General features: G+C 42.7%; 1 protein-coding gene across 1 annotated transcript; it reads left to right on the forward strand.

Annotated features, from left to right (window-relative positions):
* The first annotated feature begins 1,270 nt into the window (after positions 1 to 1,270).
* LOC132620036 (RNA-dependent RNA polymerase 1-like) lies at positions 1,271 to 2,285 on the forward strand. The gene has a single exon (XM_060334764.1). The coding sequence runs from the start codon at positions 1,737 to 1,739 to the stop codon at positions 2,283 to 2,285; it is 549 nt and encodes a 182-aa protein (XP_060190747.1). The 5' UTR covers positions 1,271 to 1,736.
* The last annotated feature ends 18,651 nt before the right edge of the window (positions 2,286 to 20,936 follow it).

Genomic DNA, 20,936 nt, shown 5'->3' on the forward strand with positions numbered 1-20,936 from the left:
AAAAAAAATTGCAAGGCAAGATTTGGGTCGCGTGTATGCCGGACCCGACATACACTTATTAAGGAATTACCAAAGTTATGCCGGACCCGGCATACTCATGTCTTATGGGCAGACTGGGCATAAGTATGCCGGATCCGGCATAACTTTGGTAAATCCTTAACAAGTTTATGCCGGGTCTGGCATACTTATGAGCAAACTTTTAATGGGCAAATTTTTAGTTAAGCCTTAACTAAAAGTATTTTCCTAGTTATGCCTTATGGGGCAGACCTTTAGTTAAGGCACAACTAAAAGTATGTCCCATAAGGCGGAACTTTTCCTTAAGGCATAACTAAAAATTTATCTTATAAGACAAAGTGTATGTCTTAAGGAAAAGTTATGTCTTATGGAGCATACTTTTAGTTATGTCATAACTAAAAGTATGTCTCATACGACATAACTAGGAAATGACTTTTAGTTAAGGCTTAACTAAAAGTTTGCCCATTAAAAGTTTGCCAATAAGTATGCCGGACCCGGCATAAACTTGTGAAGGAATTACCAAAGTTATGTTGGACCCGACATACTTATGCCAAGTCTGCCCATAAGGCTTATGTATGCCGGGTCCGACATAACTTTGGTAATTCCTTAACAAGTGTATGCCGGTGGGGGCATAGCGAAATTTAAACTCTGCCTTGCGATTTTTTTAAAAAATTTTTACTGAGTGGGGGTTCGAACCTGGAACACATGGGTTTTAGCCGAAGGGCAAAATTTAAAGATTTCAAATATGAGGGGCAAAATTTAAAGACCACCCCAAAATAAGGGCAATTTTGCGAATTGCCCTTTTGTGATTAAAATAAGCCCAAAAAAATAATTAAGCCTGTTTGGCGCAGTTTATCTAAAGCAGCTTATAAGCTGTCAAAAAAAAAAAAAGTTGGGATAGATAAGCTACTTTTTTAAAGCCTATCTAAACTGGCTCTAAGTCTCTTCAAATACCCATGTAGAATTTAGCTTTGGTTCAGTTCTTGATCATCATCATTGTTATTTGGTAATATTATTATTATTATGTGTTGTTTATGTGTTTAAACTTTGAAGATGAGGTGTGTTTGGAGTATGGAGAGGACACAATTAATGTGTAATGTCACTCGTCAAACTTGTTTTTCATACTAATTCTAGGAAAGTTATTTTCCTCATTTTAAAGAACTTATTTTTCTAGAGAAAATATTTTTCAAAATTTTTGACCAACTTAACATGAGAAAATTGAAAACATTTCCTGAAAAATGTTTTTCTCCATTCTGAACACACCCTATGTTATCTGCACAAAAGCAGTATAAAAGAGAGTGTAAAAGTACTACATATTGTTAGTTGTATGATAATGTAGTAATTTTCTAGACTTGGAGAAAGTAAAAGCCTCCCATTTAGCTAGATTATTGACTGAAATTGACCAAAGTATCTTAAACCAGTGTACATCAATTTGGTTAGATTACAGATCAACAAGCATAGCAAATGCACTAACACTTGACAACTACATTAACATCTGGTTGCATTAGTAGTTAAAACAACCTACATTTTTCATGTCTCACAACATAGGTTTGCTCTCAATAACTCCTGCATACATATTGTTTATCTAGTAAGACTTTTACCTTAGTGTTGTTATTTTAGTAACACTTTTACCTTAGTGTGTTAATTTGTTCATACTTGTGCGTAGACTTCAGAGGCTATTCCAGTGGTGATTAGTATAATTGACAGTAGAGTTTGGCTATATGGGAAAGACAATTCAGGTTTTCGGATTCCCTTATCTTGTGTCTGCAGAAGTGGTCAAGTTATTCTTAGAGAAACATACAGGAAATGGAACTGTGTATGCATTGGAGGTTAAACAGACGAAAGGAGGACCTAGAGCATTTGCCATAGTTCAATTTACCAACAGCAGAAGCGCGGATATTGTCATCAATTTGGCTAGTCAGAGGCTGTATTTTGGCTCTTCTTATTTGAAGGCTTGGGAAATGAAAACTGATATTGTCCAACTGAGGACGTATGTGCAGCGCACGGATGGCATCACTTTGAATTTTGGATGTCAGATATCAGACGACAAGTTTGCAGTGTTGGGAAGTAGTAGACAAGTTTCAATTAAATTTGGCGTTGGATTGAAGAGAATTTACTTCCTTTTATCTGGTGGTTCAGTTGATTATAAACTTCAGCTTTCATATGAAAATATATGGCAAATTGTGCTTCATCATCCATATGGTCAGAATGCTCAGTTTCTCCTCATACAGGTAAGTATTCAAACCTTTAGCTATTCTTTTTATCTTTGATTATTGGTTGAATGGTACACAATACTTTCTCATGTATTGTTTGTTGAGGCAAAATCATTTCTGAATACCTGTTATGCATGCAAAAGAGTTAGACACATACCACCTTTGTGTAGTGTTTCAGAACTTTCTAGCCAATGATGATAAGTAGGAGGCTAGCTACTCTGAGTATGGGCTATATTATTTGCAATCTGTATGTGGTTCACTAAAATATCTCTGCAGCCTCTTAATTTCCTTTATGGAAGACGGCCTTAGTCCACAAACATATCTCTGCAGCCTCGGTAGCTTCTTGACTAAATTTGCTCAAAAGGCTATGATCACAAAAGCCAAAGCTTTCACTGGTTAATGAATAATCATAGTATGTGCTAAAGATTGGCTTTAGAGACAAAGATCTAAACTCTAACAAGGTTCTCTATCCCAAAGAAAAAAGATCTAACAAGATTTTATGACGCAGCAAGAATTTGCAGCTATTTCTTGAGCTTTGATATTGTGCTATTTAGAGTCTGAAAGTGTAGGAAATTGATAGTTTGTCACGACCCAATTTGACCAAGTCGTGCGGGCACTTACCTTTCCCACCTTGGTAAGCGAACCCTCAACCCAACGATAAGTAAGGACATAAATAAATAAATCAAGCAAGCGGAAAAGAATAATTACGTAAGTTTCACAATAATATATAATGGAAATGGTGTGGAAATAAGGAAACACAGCAAGTGCATTCATAAAAGAATGCAGCAAGTGCAGATCAGTACAAAACCACAGTACTGGTACGTATCATAGGCCGATTAAGTATAGCTAACATAATTCAGACAATAAAGCAAGATAGACAGATAAATCAATAAGTATAAGTTAAACATAATCGAGCTAAGTACACGTCATAGCCTAAGTAGAGCATCTAATCCCAAATGTGCCAAGGCTCAATATGTCCAATCGTCACAAATAACAACACCAAATCATCTCAATATAAGCCGTGATGCAATGCAATGCAATAATGTATGAATGTAATGCAATGCCACGCAAATGCTATATACACATGTACTCCGGACGGAAATATCGACACCTCGGTAGCACAACCCAAGGTGACTAATTACCACTCGTCCCGGATCTTTTCCCAACATCGAATATCGAACTCTCAGATCACTCTCATTTAAAAATCGAGCCCAGCTCATCGGAGTGTTTCATCAAGTACCAACAATGTATCAATAATATATCATGAGAGTGCGTGCAATGCATGTATCAGCACCAATAATCAGGTCAATATCACAAGTACCAACAATGAGTACGCCAACAATATATAAGTGTCACAAGTACCAACATAGGTACGCCAGCAATATCATCAAAGACTACACAAGTCATATAGAACTCTATCCTCGTATCAACATCAACCCGTAAGATACTACAATATCACAATCAAGACGTAACAACAGATGCCAATATCTACTAACAGCACGTGGCATCAAGCCATCACAATAGAACAATCAAGTCACAACACAACGGGGTGGCTAGCCCCAATCTCGCAACAGGGCCCAACCTAAGACAATATCCAACCCAACTTCATACCCGAAGGTTTACATGCTTTCTCCGATAATATAATCTAAATATATGCTTCTCTACACGGAGTCTCACCAAGGGTAAGCCATAACCTACCTGGATGGCCGAACAGCAAACACCGACAAATCACTCTTTTGCCTTGCCTTTCTGCTGAGCCTCAAGATCAAAGAAGTCTAGGCATATTCGAAATCTAGATTAGAAATCATGAAGAACGATACTAATATTGCTATCTTTCACTTTAGGTCAAATCCAACCTTAGAATTTGGGGGAACGGGGCCAGCAAGGTCAAAACGGGAAATCCAACCTTAGAATAGAACTTACCACCAAGAACCTTCACCAATAATCTCCAAGAACAGTTCCCAAGAGCTCTATTTTCGTAATGACATTAAATGATAGACTAAGGGCTTATTTATTTCACACTTAATGAAAGGTATCGGGGCCGCAATAGCGCCCTCACAGACCGCTGGGACAGTCTGGGCCAAATCACACTTGGTCGCCCCAGCGGTCATCCCGCCGCAACAGCGGTGCCGCTGGGACGGCACAGGTGCCGCATTGACGGACACCAGGTACCAGAAACCCAACTAATTTTCTAAGTCTCAATCGAAATCCCGAACCACTCCCGAAGCCATCTGCTCACAAATCACATACACAGATCCACATAAAAATACCCTACGAACGCACTCATGGCCTCGGAATATCCAACGGAGGTCTCGTTGACCGAGTCAACCCCCGATACCTCATTATCAATTTCCCAACCCAAGTCCCAAAATGCATCCGAGTGCATTGGGAATCGAACCAGACATACACACAAGTTCTAAACAACCATCCGGACCTCTCGGAATTGACCGATTTTCGAAAAAGGTCCGTTTACCCAAAAGTCAACTTTGAGTCAACTCTTTTCGCTTAAAGTTCATATTTCACAAAAGGTCACCCGAATTAAGTCTGGACACCTTGGGAAGCGTGTCAATGGTCCCCTCGGGTCAAAATGAGATAACCAAGCTTGGAAAAATAACGAAAAAGCCAAAAAGACTATAACGACCAAACGGGTCATTACATCAGATACTAATTGAACCATCGCTCGTCCTCGAGTGAATAAGAGAAAGGGAGCGGAAAATACCTGATTCAGTGAATAACTGGGGATATCGGCTATGCATGTCGGACTCGGTCTCCTAAGTAGCCTCCTCAACGGGACAGTGCTTCCATTGCATCTTCAAAGATGCAATCTCTTTCGACCTCAACTTTCAAACCTGTTACACCTCGGAAATTTTTCCGTACTTGGGTGATGAGTAGAACAATGAAGGGCTTGAGTGTATGATGTTTTACTAAGTCGGGAATGGCTAATTATGAATTTTTGGAAATAAGAAAGTGGCGGGGAATTTTCAGCTCAGTGGTCGTAAAGGGCACTATACGGCCCGTAAAGTGATTTACGGACCGTATAGTGCAATCGTCCTCCAGCTGTCCAAAAATTTCAAGTTTTGTCAAAGTGTTGAAATGGCTAAAAACGACTTGGAGGACGGCCCGTAAACTGGTTTACGGACCGTAAACCTCGGTCGTAAACTGTCATGTCCCTTAGCCAAACTTTCTGTTTTTGAAATGCTTAAAAACGATCGCGGAGGACGGACCGTAAACCACAATACGGTCCGTAAACTGTGATTTACGACCACTGTTCATCCCGACAATTTTTCATTAAAGATCAGTTTTGTGATTATTAAAAGGAACTTAGTCTTCATTTCATTTCATTTTTCTTCCATATAACTCAAGAATGCTCTAGAACTCTCCAAATATTTCCTCCATAAGAATTCAAGAGAATCAAAGGGAACATCAAGATCAACACCACTAAATTCATGAAAACAAGTGTATGAACACATCAAAGGATCATCTAAGTCAAGAAATCCTTAAAAGGGTGGCACTAGGGTTTTGGCTAAGTGATGTATTTCAACTCAAGGCCTGTTCAATCATCATTTAAGGTATGTTCCATGACTATACCACGTGATTCAAGGTATTGGAAGGCTTAGATACTTAAAATGTAGAAGAACATAGGAATGGGTCATTATTAAGTGAATAGTGACATAAATGAATGATAGTGGAATTGAATCATGAATGTTGAAGTGTTGGGAGTACAAATACAATATAAATGATGTTTATAACGTGAAACAAGTAGTAAATGCACGAAAGCACTAAGGTGAGCTATAGGGAGAAATATGGGAAAATTGGAGGAAAATGGTGGATTTTGCTAATGGTGCATAAATGATGATTTTGGTTGCGATATTGCGAATAGCATTGTGAATGTTGGGGGTAGATATAGAACATGGGAAAAGTAGTATAAACGAAGGAAGTACTGCCCAAATTTTCCTATAACTAGCGATCCGTTCTTGTAGTTAATTAACTAATGAAGTACGAATTCTCTCATGAAGGTGACGACGTGGTGTCGAAGGAAAATAAGTGGACAACAACTTAGCTAAGATATGATGAGATAAGTCATACGATATGATGATGCTAGGATGATGATGATGTTAGTCCTTGCCTACACTCACCTTATGTACTAGTCCTTTCAAGGTGAGACAGAATGTCCGTAATTGCTCCATAAAGTAATCGGGGGGTTACGACCTTACGTTACCCCGATAGAGTAAAGTTGTTCTCAAACCTTACGCATGTGCTATGATAAGATAAGTATTTTACAATGAGTACATTATTATGATTATTTTATGATAAGCACGGCATGAGCATTGCATACCGGGCCTAGTTGGCCGGGCAGACACCGCTTCGGCGGGCGGCGATACGGATACACCACGACCTTCGGGCGTGGGCAGACACCACTAGTGGGCGGCATGAGATGGTACCCCGGACGCGGGCTTATATTATTGATTATCACACCGTTCCGACATGGGCGGGCAGCTTGCATATGATGCATACATGTTACGATGATAAGTATGAGTAAAACTGGCAAAAGGTCATTAGATGAGTAAAATGAGTAGTAGAGTGAGTGGTGCTCGGTATCTAGCTCCGGGTACCCGTCGCGGCCCCTAGTTGGGTCGTGACAGAAGTGGTATCAGAGCAGTTCGTCCTAGGAAGTGTCTACGAGCCGTGTCTAGTAGAGTCTTGTTTATGGTGTGTTGTGCGCCACATGAATAAACAAGGGGCTACAGGGCATTTAGGAAAATGACCATCTTTCTTTTTACTAGATTGTGCGATAGAGCCATGCATAGGATTTTATCCTTCCCTAAAAGTGCATTGTGATTTCAGAATGCCGCCGAAAGGAAAAGCTACAGCTGCCCAGAAAGACAAAGTTACGACGAAGAAGCGGGCAGAAAGGGAGCCTCCGGCAAATGTAGAGGAAAGTGAATCACAGAATGAGGCCTCGCCTAATGTAGGAGAGCAGGGAGGAGCCTCAGTCCCAACTCCTCCGCCAGTTGCTTCGGGTCAACAAGTGATCGAGGCCATACACCTACTGACATAATTGGTTGCCGCCCAGGCACAGCGGCCGAATGCGGGCCCGAGTGACCGTTCCGCCAGTACGAGAGCCCATGATTTCTTGACTTTAAATCCTCCGAAATTTTTCAGGTCGAATCCGAATGAGGACCCCCAAGGCTTTGTTGATGAGATGTTGAGGACGCTGAAACTTATGCATGCTTCTGAGACCGAATCGGTAGAGTTGGCCTCTTATAGACTCCGTGATGTGGCGGTGCTATGGCACAAAAAATTGGATGATATCAAGAGGAGAGAATGCACCACCTCCCGTTTGGCAAGAATTTGTGGATGCCTTTATTTGTCATTACTTGCCGCCTGAGGTCCGCCGAGCTAGAGCGGACAGGTTCTTGAATTTAAAGCAAGGAAGCATGAGTGCTCGAGAGTATAGTATGCAGTTCAATTCGTTGGCCAGATATGCTCCAACTATGGTGGCCGACATGGGAGATAGAGTCTACAGATTTGTGAGTGGTTTAGGACCCCACTTGTTTAGAGATTGTTTGACGGCCTCTTTGCAAGATGGAATGGATATTTCCCGGATACAAGCTCACGCTCAAAATCTTGAGGAACGACAACAGCAAAGGAGTGAGCGTGACGGTGATAGGAAACAAGGTAAGAGGGCTAGATCGATGGGAGCGAGTAGCGAGTATAGAGGGGGACCGAGGCAGTCGCACTCTAGGCACTCAGGTCAGTCAGCGACCAGTGTGCCTCCCAGGTTCTCAGACAGGAGGTCCGATCGTTCTTTTCAGTCGGGACAAGGCCAGAGTTCGAGGGCCTCCGATTTTCAGTTCAAGGGAGATTTTAGCCAGAGGAGACCCCCAGTACCGCGGTGTAGCCAGTGCGGTAAATTACATTCCGGACAGTGTCGTCAGGGTACCGATGCTTGTTATGCCTGCGGGAAAGTTGGTCACATGATGAGGGATTGCCCTTCGGGGAGAGATAGAGCAGGGACTCAGCCCACAGGTTCAGCAGCGGGTTCTTCTTCAGTGCGTCCGACAGCACAGACTTCTCAGACTACAGCAGGTAGAGGCAGAGGCAGAGGGGGAGCATCTACTTCAGGAGCTGTTCAGCCCCGCGTATATGCTTTGGCAGGGCGACAGGATCTTGAATCCTCCCCCGATGTTTTCACAGGTACCTTGACTATATTTTCCCGTGAGGTATATGCTTTGATTGATCCGGGTTCTACTTTCTCTTATGTTACCCCGTATGTTGCTAATTGTATCGGGGTGGAACCCGAGCCGATTAAACCTTTCGAGGTGTTCACCCCGGTTGGTGATCCCGTAATAGCGAGGCAAGTATATAAGAATTGTGTAGTCGTTATATGTGACCGACAAACAAGGGCCGATTTGATTGAACTGGAAATGATAGACTTCGACGTAATAATGGGTATGGATTGGTTAGCTTCGTGTTACGCAAATATTGATTGCCGAACGAAAATGGTTCGATTCCAGTTTCCGGGAGAGCCCGTACTTGAATGGAAGGGTAATAAAGCATCCCCTAAGGGTAGGTTTATTTCCTACATCAAGGCGAGAAAGATGATAGCCAAGGGCTATATTTATCATCTAGTTCGGGTTCATGATACGGAGGCAAGGCCACCAGTTTTCCAATATGTCCCGGTAGTAAATGAATTTCCAGATGTATTCCCGGATGAACTTCCAGGTCTTCCTCCAGAAAGGGAAATCGACTTTGCTATCGATGTATTACCAGACACCGAGCCTATTTCTATTCCCCCTTATCGAATGGCTCCGGCAGAACTGAAAGAGCTAAAAGTACAGCTAAAATATTTACTTGAGAAGGGGTTTATAAGACCCAGTTCATCGCCGTGGGGAGCGCCAGTCTTGTTCGTAAAGAAGAAAGACGGATCTCTACGAATGTGTATCGACTACAGGCAGCTGAATAAGGTGACAATAAAGAATAAATATCCTCTTCCCAGAATCGATGATTTGTTTGATCAGTTACAGGGCGCTAAGTGGTTTTCCAAGATAGATCTGAGATCGGGTTATCATCAGGTGAGAATTAGAGAAGCAGATATTCCTAAGACTGCCTTCAGGACAAGATATGGTCACTACGAGTTCCGAGTGATGTCGTTTGGATTGGCAAATGCCCCGGCGGTGTTCATGAATTTAATGAATAATGTGTTCAGGCCATTTTTGGATCTCTTCGTGATAGTATTTATCGACGATATTCTGGTATATTCTCGCATAGAGTCAGAACATGCAGACCACCTAAGAATTGTTCTTGGCGTTCTCCGAGCCCGAGAATTATATGCGAAGTTCTCAAAGTGCGAGTTTTGGCTAAATTCTGTGGCATTTCTAGGCCATGTTATTTCAGATGATGGCATCCGAGTCGACACTCAGAAAATAGAAGCTGTGAAGACTTGGCCAAGGCCTATGATGCCAACAGAAGTTCGTAGTTTTCTGGGTTTGGCAGGTTATTACCGAAGGTTCGTAGAGGGCTTTTCATCTATTTCAGCCCCATTAACGAAGCTAACCCAGAAGTCAGCGAACTTTCAGTGGAATGATGTTTGTGATCGTAGTTTCCAAGAGCTAAAAGATAGATTGACCTTAGCTCCAGTGTTAACACTTCCAGAAGGGCCGGATGGTTATGTCGTGTATTGTGACGCTTCCGGTGTGGGACTAGGATGTGTGCTGATGCAGCATGGCAAGGTTATTGCATATGCTTCGAGACAGTTGCGGAAACATGAACAGAATTATCCGACTCATGATCTCGAATTGGCTGCGGTTATTCATGCCTTAAAGATATGGAGGCATTATCTGTACGGTGTGCACGTCGATATCTATACAGATCACAAGAGTCTTCAACATATTTTTAAGCAGAAGGAGTTGAACCTACGTCAGAGGCGGTGGTTGGAATTGTTGAAGGATTATGACGTGAATATTTTATACCACCCTGGGAAAGCGAATGTGGTAGCAGACGCGCTTAGCCGTCGATCAATGGGCAGTTTAAGTGAATTCCCTTCAGAAAAGAAAGAAATGGTTCGTGAGCTCTATCAACTAGCAAATCTTGGGTACGTGTAATTGATTCGGGTAAGGCAGGAATTAGTGTTAATGATCCTGCAGTCTCACCCTTGAATGCGGAGATAAAAGAACGCCAGTACGAAGATCCACAGATGTGTCATCACAGGGATGTATCCCATGGGAAAGAGAAGTCTCAATTTGCAGTTTCCATAGATGGGGTTCTTAGATACCGAGACAGACTGTGTGTACCGGATGTGGCAAAATTATGCCAGCGAATTTTAGAGGAAGCGCACCATTCTCGGTATTCCATCCATCCAGGTACGACCAAAATGTATCATGACCTTAAATTTCTATATTGGTGGGATGGCATGAAACGAGACATAGCAGATTTCGTGGCGCAATGTCCGAACTGCCAACAAGTGAAAGCAAAACATCAGAAGCCAAGGGACTTATTGCAAGCAATGAAAATTCCTACCTGGAAATGGGAAGAGATTAATATGGATTTTATTGTCGGATTACCCCGTTCTCGAGGCAAATATGACTCTATATGGGTGATCGTGGACAGGCTCACGAAAGCAGCTCATTTCCTCCCAGTCAGAACCACGTATTCGGCGGAAGATTATGTGAGGTTGTACTTCAACGAAATTGTGCGACTTCATGGAATTCCTGTAGCCATTATTACAGACAGAGGGGCCCAGTTTACAGCTAAGTTTTGGAAATCTTTTCAAGAAGGGTTAGGTACTCAAGTCAAATTCAACACGGCATTTCACTCACAGACTGACGGGCAAGCCGAGCGTACCATTCAAACTTTAGAAGATATGTTACGAGCGTGTGTACTAAACTTCGGCGGTAGTTGGGATGATCATTTGACATTAATTGAGTTTTCCTACAACAACAGCTACCATTCCGGTATTCAAATGGCCCCATATGAAGCTTTGTACGGAAGAAAATGTAGATCCCCAATTGGATGGTTTGAAACCGGAGAAGTACAATTGATAGGCCCCGACTTGATCCAACAAGCAGTTGAAAAAGTTAAAGTGATTCGAGACCGACTGTTAACAACCCAAAGTCGCCAAAAGTCTTATGCAGACAACCGCCGACGAGATTTAGAATTCCAGGTAAATGACTGGGTATTTCTGAAGGTATCGCCAATGAAAGGGGTGATGAGATTTGGCAAAAAAGGGAAGTTGAGTCCAAGATACATCGGACCTTATAAAATTGTCCGTAAGGTGGGACATGTAGCATATGAATTGGACCTACCTTCGGAGCTTGAATCAGTCCATCCGGTGTTCCATGTTTCGATGCTCCGCAGGTGTATCGGGGATCCTACAAGAATAGTCCCTGTTGACGATGTGCAGGTGACAGAGAAGTTGATATATGAAGAAGTACCTATTGCCATTTTAGATAGACAGGTGCGACGACTCCGAAATAAAGAAGTCGCTTCGGTCAAGGTTCGATGGCGAAACAACAACCGGAAAGAAATGACTTGGGAAGCGGAAGAAAAGATGAAAGCCAAATACCCGCATTTATTCCAACCCCCGGAAGGGATTCAAGATGAAACGTCGAAGATGTAAGGTATGTACACTTTAGTATTATGCTTTTAGTCGTGTGTGGTCATGGATGTGTTGATAGTGTGATATGGCCCTGTAAGGCCATGATATTGTGGGTTGCTGTGACAGGTTGGAAGAGTCAAATTACAAAGGACACTCTGGCAAAATTTTTCTAGAACTCCCGAGTGTCGAACATTCGAGGACGAATGTTCCAAAAGGGGGGAAGAAGGTTACACCTCGGAAATTTTTTTCGTACTTGGGTGATGAGTAGAACAATGAAGGGCTTGAGTGTATGATGTTTTACTAAGTCGGGAATGGCTAATTATGAATTTTTGGAAATAAGAAAGTGGCGGGGAATTTTCAGCTCAGTGGTCGTAAAGGGCACTATACGGCCCGTAAAGTGATTTACGGACCGTATAGTGCAATCGTCCTCCAGCTGTCCAAAAATTTCAAGTTCTGTCAAAGTGTTGAAATGGCTAAAAACGACTTGGAGGACGGCCCGTAAACTGGTTTACGGACCGTAAACCTTGGTCGTAAACTGCCATGTCCCTTAGCCAAACTTTATGTTTTTGAAATGCTTAAAAACGATCGCGGAGGACGGACCGTAAACCACAATACGGTCCATATACTGTGGTTTACGACCACTGTTCATCCCGACAATTTTTCATTAAAGATCAGTTTTGTGATTATTAAAAGGAACTTAGGCTTCATTTCATTTCATTTTTCTTCCATATAACTCAAGAATGCTCTAGAACTCTCCAAATATTTCCTCCACAAGAATTCAAGAGAATCAAAGAGAACATCAAGATCAACACCACTAAATTCATGAAAACAAGTGTATGAACACATCAAAGGATCATCTAAGTCAAGAAATCCTTAAAAGGGTGGCACTAGGGTTTTGGCTAAGTGAAGTATTTCAACTCAAGGCCTGTTCAATCATCATTTAAGGTATGTTCCATGACTATACCACGTGATTCAAGGTATTGGAAGGCTTAGATACTTAAAATGTAGAAGAACATAGGAATGGGTCATTATTGAGTAAATAGTGACATAAATGAATGATAGTGGAATTGAATCATGAATGTTGAAGTGTTGAGAGTACAAATACGATATAAATGATGTTTATAACGTGAAACAAGTAGTAAATGCACGAAAGCCCTAAGGTGAGATATAGGGAGAAATATGGGAAAATTGGAGGGAAATGGTAGATTTTGCTAATGGTGCATGAATGATGATTTTGGTTGCGATATTGCGAATATCATTGTGAATGTTGGGGGTAGATATAGAACATGAGAAAAGTAGTATAAACGAAGGAAGTACTGCCCAAATTTTCCTAGAACTAGCGATCCGTTCTTGTAGTTAATTAACTAATGAAGTACGAATTCTTTCATGAAGGTGACGACGTGGTGTTGAAGGAGAATAAGTGGACAACAACTTAGCTAAACGGCAAGGTATGTGAGGCTAGTCCTTTCTTTCCAATGGCATGAATCTTATAGCCCGAATTTCCATTTTTCCATGAGCTCCTACTTTCCAAAAAGTTAAATGACTATATGAGATAAGTCATACGATATGATGATGCTAGGATGATGATGATGATGATGTTAGTCCTTGCCTACACTCACCTTATGTACTAGTCCTTTCAAGGTGAGGCAGAATGTCCGTAATTGCTCCATAAAGTAATCGGGGGGTTACGACCTTACGTCACCCCGATAGAGTAAAGTTGTTCTCAGCGGTGGAGAGCACTCCATTGTTCGGAGGTGCTTATGATTTCTCTTTGGTATATCTGTATATATATTTTGGGCACGACGGAGTCTTGTTCCGTCTATGTATTCATTATGACAGTAGAGGCTCGTAGATACATAGTGTGGGTCAGGTGGTCTCAAAAGATGCTATTATTATGTATATACTATTTTGATGGCCGAGAGGCATATGTATATAAAGTAATTATGTTTTGATACAAATTATGTTTCCTATACTTTCATGCGTAAAACTGACAAAAGGTTATTAAATGAGTAAAATGAGTAGTAGAGTGAGTGGTGCTCGGTATCTAGCTCCGGGTACCCGTCGCGGCCCCTAGTTGGGTCGTGACAAAACCTGCCTATCCAAGATCGCAATGGGCTCTTCCTTATAAGTCAAATTCTCATCAAGTAATATAGAATCCTAACGAACAGTGTAGGTACTGTCGGCATGGTACTTCTTCAGCATCGAAACATGAAAAATCGGATGAACTCCCGCCAAGCCTGGCGGCAATGTCAACTCATGAGCTACATCACCCAACGGTCAACAATCTCAAATGGACCAATATAATTGGGGCTCAACTTGCCCCTCTTCTCGAACCTCATAACACCCTTCATGGGTGAAACCTTCAATAGAACCTGGTCACCAACAGCAAACTCTAAATCTCGGACCATCTGGTCCGTATACATCTTTTGCAGACTCTGAGTTGTCAAAAGCTTGGCCTGAATAACCCTCACTCTATCAAGAGACTCTCTCAACAGATCTGTACTCCAAGGTCAAGCCTCGAATCCATCAAACCAACTAACCGGAGATCTATATCTCCTCCCATATAAAGCCTCAAAAGGCACCGTGCCAATACTCGAATGATAACTGTATTGTACGCAAACTCTACCAATGGTAAGTGCTAATCCCAATGACCACCAAAATCAATAGCACACGCTCTCAACATGTCCTCGAGCACCTGGATGGTCCGCTCAAACTGGCCATCGGTCTGGGGATGAAAAGCTGTACTGAGATCCAATTGGGTACCCAACTCCTCATGAAAAGCCCTCAAGAACTGGAAAGTGAAGATAGTACCTCGATCAGACGCAACAGAAATAGGAACCCCATGCAATCACATGATATCCCCAATGTACAACTTGGCTAACTTCTTTGCGATATAGGAAACCTGAACTTGAACAAAGTGAGCGTACTTAGTCAACCAATCGACTATCACCCAAATGGAGTCAAACTTGCCCAAGGTCTTCAGAAGACTCACAACAAAATCCATGGTAAACCTCTCCCACTTCTACTCGGGGATAAGCATCCTCTGAAGCACCCCACCAGGTCGTTGGTGCTCATATTTTGCCTGCTGACAATTCCCACACTTAGCCACAAAATCAGCTATATCTCTCTTCATGCGCCGCTACCAATAGTGCTGTCTCAAATCACATTACATCTTTGTCGCCCCCGGATGAATGGAATAGCGAGAGCTATGAGCCTCAGACAAGATCAACTGAATCAAATCACCAACACGTGGAACGCACACGCGTCCCTTAATCCTCTAAATGCTCTCAGAATCAATCACGGCCTCCTTAGCCTCACCCCTTAAAACTCTATCTCGAATCTTGCTCAACTGAGCATCCTCAAACTGATGAGTCCGGATCCGATCCAGTAATGACGCCCTCGCCTCTACAAGCCAAATTCCTGCCTGGAGCTGAAATATCGAGGCGAACGAAACTGTTGGCCAGAGTATGAACCTCCATGGCCAACGGACGCTCGGAAACAATCAATCGAGCTAAACTTCCCATACTCACTGCCTTGCGACTCAAGGCATCAGCCACCACATTGGCTTTCCCTGGGTGGTACAGAATAGAGATGTCATAGTCCTTCAGGAGCTCCATCCATCGGCGCTGCCTGAAATTAAGATCTCTCTGGTTAAACACATGCTGAAGACTACGACGATCGGTGAAAATCTCACAATGGACACCGTACAAATAGTGCCTCCAAATCTTCAAAGCGAAGACTATGGCCAACAACTTCAAATCATGGGTAGGTTAATTCTTCTCATGAATCTTCAACTGACGGGAAGCATATGCTATCACTCTACCCTCCTGCATCAACACAACACCCAAACCCACACCAAAGGCATCACAATAGACCGCGAAATCCTTACCCTCCACGGGTAATGCTAAGATCGGAGCTGAAGTCAAAAGAAGCTTGAGCTTTTGAAAGCTCTCCTCACAATCATCTAACCACTGGACGGGAATATCTTTCTGAGTCAATCTGGTCAAAGATGAAGCAATAGCAGCAAAACCCTTCACGAAGCGACGGTAATAGCCGGCCAAACCCACAAAACTATGAATCTCAGTAACAGTAGTGGGCCTTGCCCAACCCCTCACAACCTCAATCTTCTATGGATCAACTATAATCCCATCTGTAGACATAACATGGCCCAAGAATGTCACAGACTCCAACCAGGACTCACACTTAGAAAATTTAGCAAACAAACTATACTTCTTCAACAACCCAAGAACAGAACGAAGATGGCTCTCATGCTCCTCTCTACTCTTGGAATATACCAAAATATCATCAATGAACACAATCACAAAAGAATCAAGAAAAGGCATAAAGATTCCATACATCAAAGTCATAAATGCAGCCGAGGCATTGGTAAGCCCAAAAGGCATCACCAGAAACTCATAGCGTCCATATCTCATTCGGAAGGCTGTCTTCGGAATATCCTCAGCCCTGATCTTCAACTGGTGGTAGCCTGAACGCAAATCAATCTTCGAAAATACTGAGGCACCCTGAAGCTGGTCAAACAAATAATCAATACGAGGCATAGGACACTTATTCCAAATAGTAACCTTGTTCAGCTGGCGATAATCAATGCACATCCTCATGGTCCCATCTTTATTCTTCACAAATAACATAAGAGCACCTCAAGGGGAGACACTCGGTCTAATCAACCCCTTGCTCAATAAATCCTGTAACTGCTCCTTAAGCTCTCTCAACTCAGCAGGTGCCATTCGATATGGCGGAATATAGATAGGGCGAGTGCCCGGATCCAAGTCAATACAAAAATCAATGTCACGATCGGGTGGCATACCCGGCAGATCAGATGGGAATACCTCTGCTAACTCGCTCACAATAGGGATGGACTCAAGGGGTGGAGATGCAACAGTCGTATCACGAACATGAGCTAAATAGGCTAAACACCCCTTATTGACTAACTTCTTCGCCTGAAGGAAGGAAATAATCTTCTTTGGAGCGGGACTAGGAGTACCCCTCCACGTAAGCCTAGGAATGTCTGGCATGGCTAAGGTAACTGTCTTGGCGTGACAGTCCAAGATCGCGTAATAAGGAGAAAGCCAGTACATCCCCAATATAATATCAAAGTCTACCATATCAAGAATCATCAAATCTACCCAAGTGTCATACCCCATAAAAGTAACCAAATAAGACCGGTAAACTCAATCAACAATCACAGAATCTCCGACCGGAGTAGACACATGAACAAGTATATCTATGCTATCACAAAGCAAATCCCAACCAACGACATGATATGCAGATACATATGAATAGGTGGATCTAGGATCAAATAACACAAATGCTGCTCTATGAAGGACAGAAATGGTACCTGCAATAACAGCATCTGAGGCCTCTGCCTCGGGCCTACCCGAAAATGAGTTACAACAGGCCCCACCACGTCCAGTCTGAGATCCTCCTCTCGCACTTTGAGACCTACCTCTAGCTGCCTGGGATCCACCTCTGGAACCTTGAGAACCACCGCGGCCTGACTGACTGCCGCCCCTCTGAGAAGCACCACCTCGACCACTAGATAATGTCGGAGTCCTCTGTGGCTGAAAATCCCGTCTGGGTCGGGAACACCACCTAGCAATATGTCCAACCTCTCCACATGAAAAGCAAATCAGAGGGCACGAAGGCTGATAAACTGAAGCTGAGGACCCGGATGATACAACCCTGTCTACTGGTCTGGAAAACGAACTCTCAGGAGCTCTCTGTTTAAGTGGCTCATTAGGGAAAGCCTGTAAAGTTGAATGCACAGGACGGCCGGAATATGACTGATGCGGCCTAGAAGACTGACCGGCGCCCCTCGAACTAGAACCACCATAACTCTCAGTCTGACGCGGTCTCTTGTTACCACCACTAAATGCACGAGCCTTAGCGCCCTCAACCATAGAAGCATGCTCGATGATGGACTGGAAGGAAGCCCCCATAGCCTCCATCTGAAGGCAAGAAATCTGTAGAGACCTACTAGCCCACCAATAAATATCTGATCCTGTAGGCTTCAGTAGGGATCAAAGGAGTGGAATAACGGGCCAGATATAGAAAGCGGGTCACATAGGTCTCCAAAGACATACCCCTCTACTCAAGATGTGGAAACTCCTTCCTACGCGCCTCTCTCAAAGACCGGGGCACATACTTCTCAAGGAAGGCCTGGTAGAATTGAGTCCAAGTCAGGGGAGGGAAACCCACAGGTCTGCAAGCCACAAAATACCGCGTCGCCGTGAAACTGGTAGGACACATAGTCAACCCCATGGGTTTCCACGACCCTCATCCGATGTAGCAACTCATGCATATCTAGAATGAACTCATAAGTGTCCTCAGAAGAAGTACCCGAAAACTTTGGCGGCTCTAACTTCTTGAACCTCCCAACAACATCCTGATCAGACACGATCATAACAACGCCCTCCATGGGCCTAAGATCATCTCCTGGAGCAGGTATCGCATCAATACGGGGAGCCATAGCTACAGCAGGATGTGCTACCCGAGTAGGTCCCTGCTCAGGGGTCTGCGCCCCAACTCTAGTCTGTGAACCTCCGCCAGGAGTAGTAACACCAGCGGCAGCCTGCTGGGCATCAAGATGAAGTAAAACCCTGGCCATAGTATCATGCATAGCTTGATCAGAAGTAACCTCGGGCTGTGTCCGTGCTGGAGCCATATCCTCGGGCGCTGGAGACGGAGATCTCTCTCGCTGCTGTCCTACCACAAGAGTCCTGCCCCTGGCCGGGGCAGCCCTGCGGCCTCTAGCTCTGTCGCGCCCTCTGGCTGCCACGAGCTCTGGGGTGTCAGCCATAGCTACGGGCTCTGGCACCTGACCTCGGGCTATCATAGCTCGAGTCCTCACTATCTATGAGAGAATCGATAAGAGGCAAATACCAATTGATCTTTCGAGATACCAATTAGAATAAGGTAGCACGAAAGAAAGTGAGATTTCCTAAATGTCTTATAGCCTCTCGCAGCTAAGTACGGAGCTCATCGTACCGATCTACGAGACTCTACTAGACACTGTTGACACCCAATTTTGTCCCGTCTCTCTGCCAAAATACCTATTTTTAAGCTTCTAATATTTTTGAAAAAAATAAAAAAATATATATTACGTTTACTATAATTATTAGCCTCTTATCAATACCGCTATTGTATCATTCTATCAATTATTATTATTTACCGTATTTTTATTATTATTATTATTATTATTATTATTATTATTATTCACAATTTTTATCATTTCAGTATTTTTACCAGCTTACGCACACACGTCGCATTTATCTTTGTATAATTAAATAATAGTATTTATCTTACTGTGGATTTTCGGAATATTATTGCACGGCTAGTACAACGCCATTTTTTCTTATCCGAGCGTTGAAGATTGCATATTTTGTATTGAGAAATATTTAACACAAGTTATTTAAACAGATATTTTATTTAAATTTAGAAGCCAAACTATTCTTTGCACTCAGTCCGTATTTTTACTTACCGGACCCCAAATCAAAGTCCGATTAACCCCTAATATTTTTTGGACTAGTCCATATCTCTTATATCAATTTTTGGAATAATTCGTGTTTGAATTTATTAGTCTATTCTTTTAATACCCAGTCTAAAAATTGACCCAGTCCATTTACGGACTGGTCCGACCCATTTTCAAGAAAATAAGGGAACCCTAAAGGGGTTCCCCTTCATTTCTCCTCTTCGCCTTCGCCGCACCCCACCTTCCTCCGCCTCCCTCTCTCGTCGTCATCTCCCATCTCCGTCGCCACCCACCTCCATCACCAGCAACCATCCATCCTCCATCACTACACCCATACCCCCACTTCACCACGTGATCCCCACTTCACCACCGACATCCCACTCGCCTCCGACACCTCTGTCACACCCATCACTCCACTACACCACGCGTCTGACGCCACTCCCACCACTCCTCTGACACCCTCCACTACACCACGACACCCACACCACTGTCATCCCCACTCAATTTTGTTCCCCACGCCGCTCTCTCTTTCCTTCACAAAGAAACCCTAGATCTCCCCTATAAATATTGATTTCTATGATCGTTGAAAAGGGGGCCCGGAAAATTGAGGCTTTCGAATCGCAAAATCCCCCCCCCCCCCCCTGAAATTAAATTCAGAAACAAGCCCTTTTTTTTCGCTGTTCTTGAAATCCTGAAAATCTCTAAAATATGAGTCTTTTAATCACCTAAATTCCGAGTTCTATTAGCACTTTGATCTTGTTTGTTTATCAAATCAGAATACTACATCAATTCTATTCTATTTTCATTGGTTTTGGTATCATTGTGAACCCGAGCATCGCAAGCTCGGATTCGATAGTGTTCGAGTGGATATCGAGACCTTCGCCTCACTTCGCTGCATCCACAAAAGGTTAGCATGTTCCTTTCCTTTTCGAATCCGAAATTTCGAGTATGTTAGCATGTTTATTTCGTTTTGGTTGAATCTTAGTTTATAACTTGTAGTATCGAGCATGTTCAGGATTGGTTAGTTCGATTCTGGTCTTAATGATTCTCGTATGTTCGGGTCTAAATTTAGTTTGGGTTTTGCAATCTGGAAGTTTGATAGAATATATTTGTTTATGTCTTAACTTTAGCTTAGCTCAATTTCGTTTTTTTTTTGTTGTTGGTCGTAGTTCGCAACTCTTATTCAGTTGTGTATGTGGCATGTTCTGTTAGAGAGGTAGGCATTCATCTAATAATAATCTTGTTAGCTTGATCATTTCAAATGGAAGGAGGAATTTGTTTGTTCATCATTCAGAATGTATGACTTTCCTAGTTTGGGTCCTGAAGCTAAAATGTGTCTAAAGTAAAGGGCTGTACATCTAGTTAACTAGCCTTCAACTAAGGAGTGCTAGAAGCAGCATAAAGGGTAAAAAATAAAATAAAGAAGCTTGTCTATTTACTGTTCTAACCATTCATGGTAATATCTGAATTAAAGTGAATAGGAATGGTTCAGAGATGGTAAATCTTATAAGATGAGAATTGCTTAGTTGATTCATTCCCAACATTACTGCTTGACCAAACCTTGCACTGTTGAACACATAAGTTCGATTGAATGTTGTGCAACATCTGGATAATCATGTTT

This window comes from Lycium barbarum, chromosome 11 (assembly GCF_019175385.1).
Source record: "Lycium barbarum isolate Lr01 chromosome 11, ASM1917538v2, whole genome shotgun sequence".
Classification (NCBI taxonomy): Eukaryota; Viridiplantae; Streptophyta; class Magnoliopsida; order Solanales; family Solanaceae; genus Lycium; species Lycium barbarum.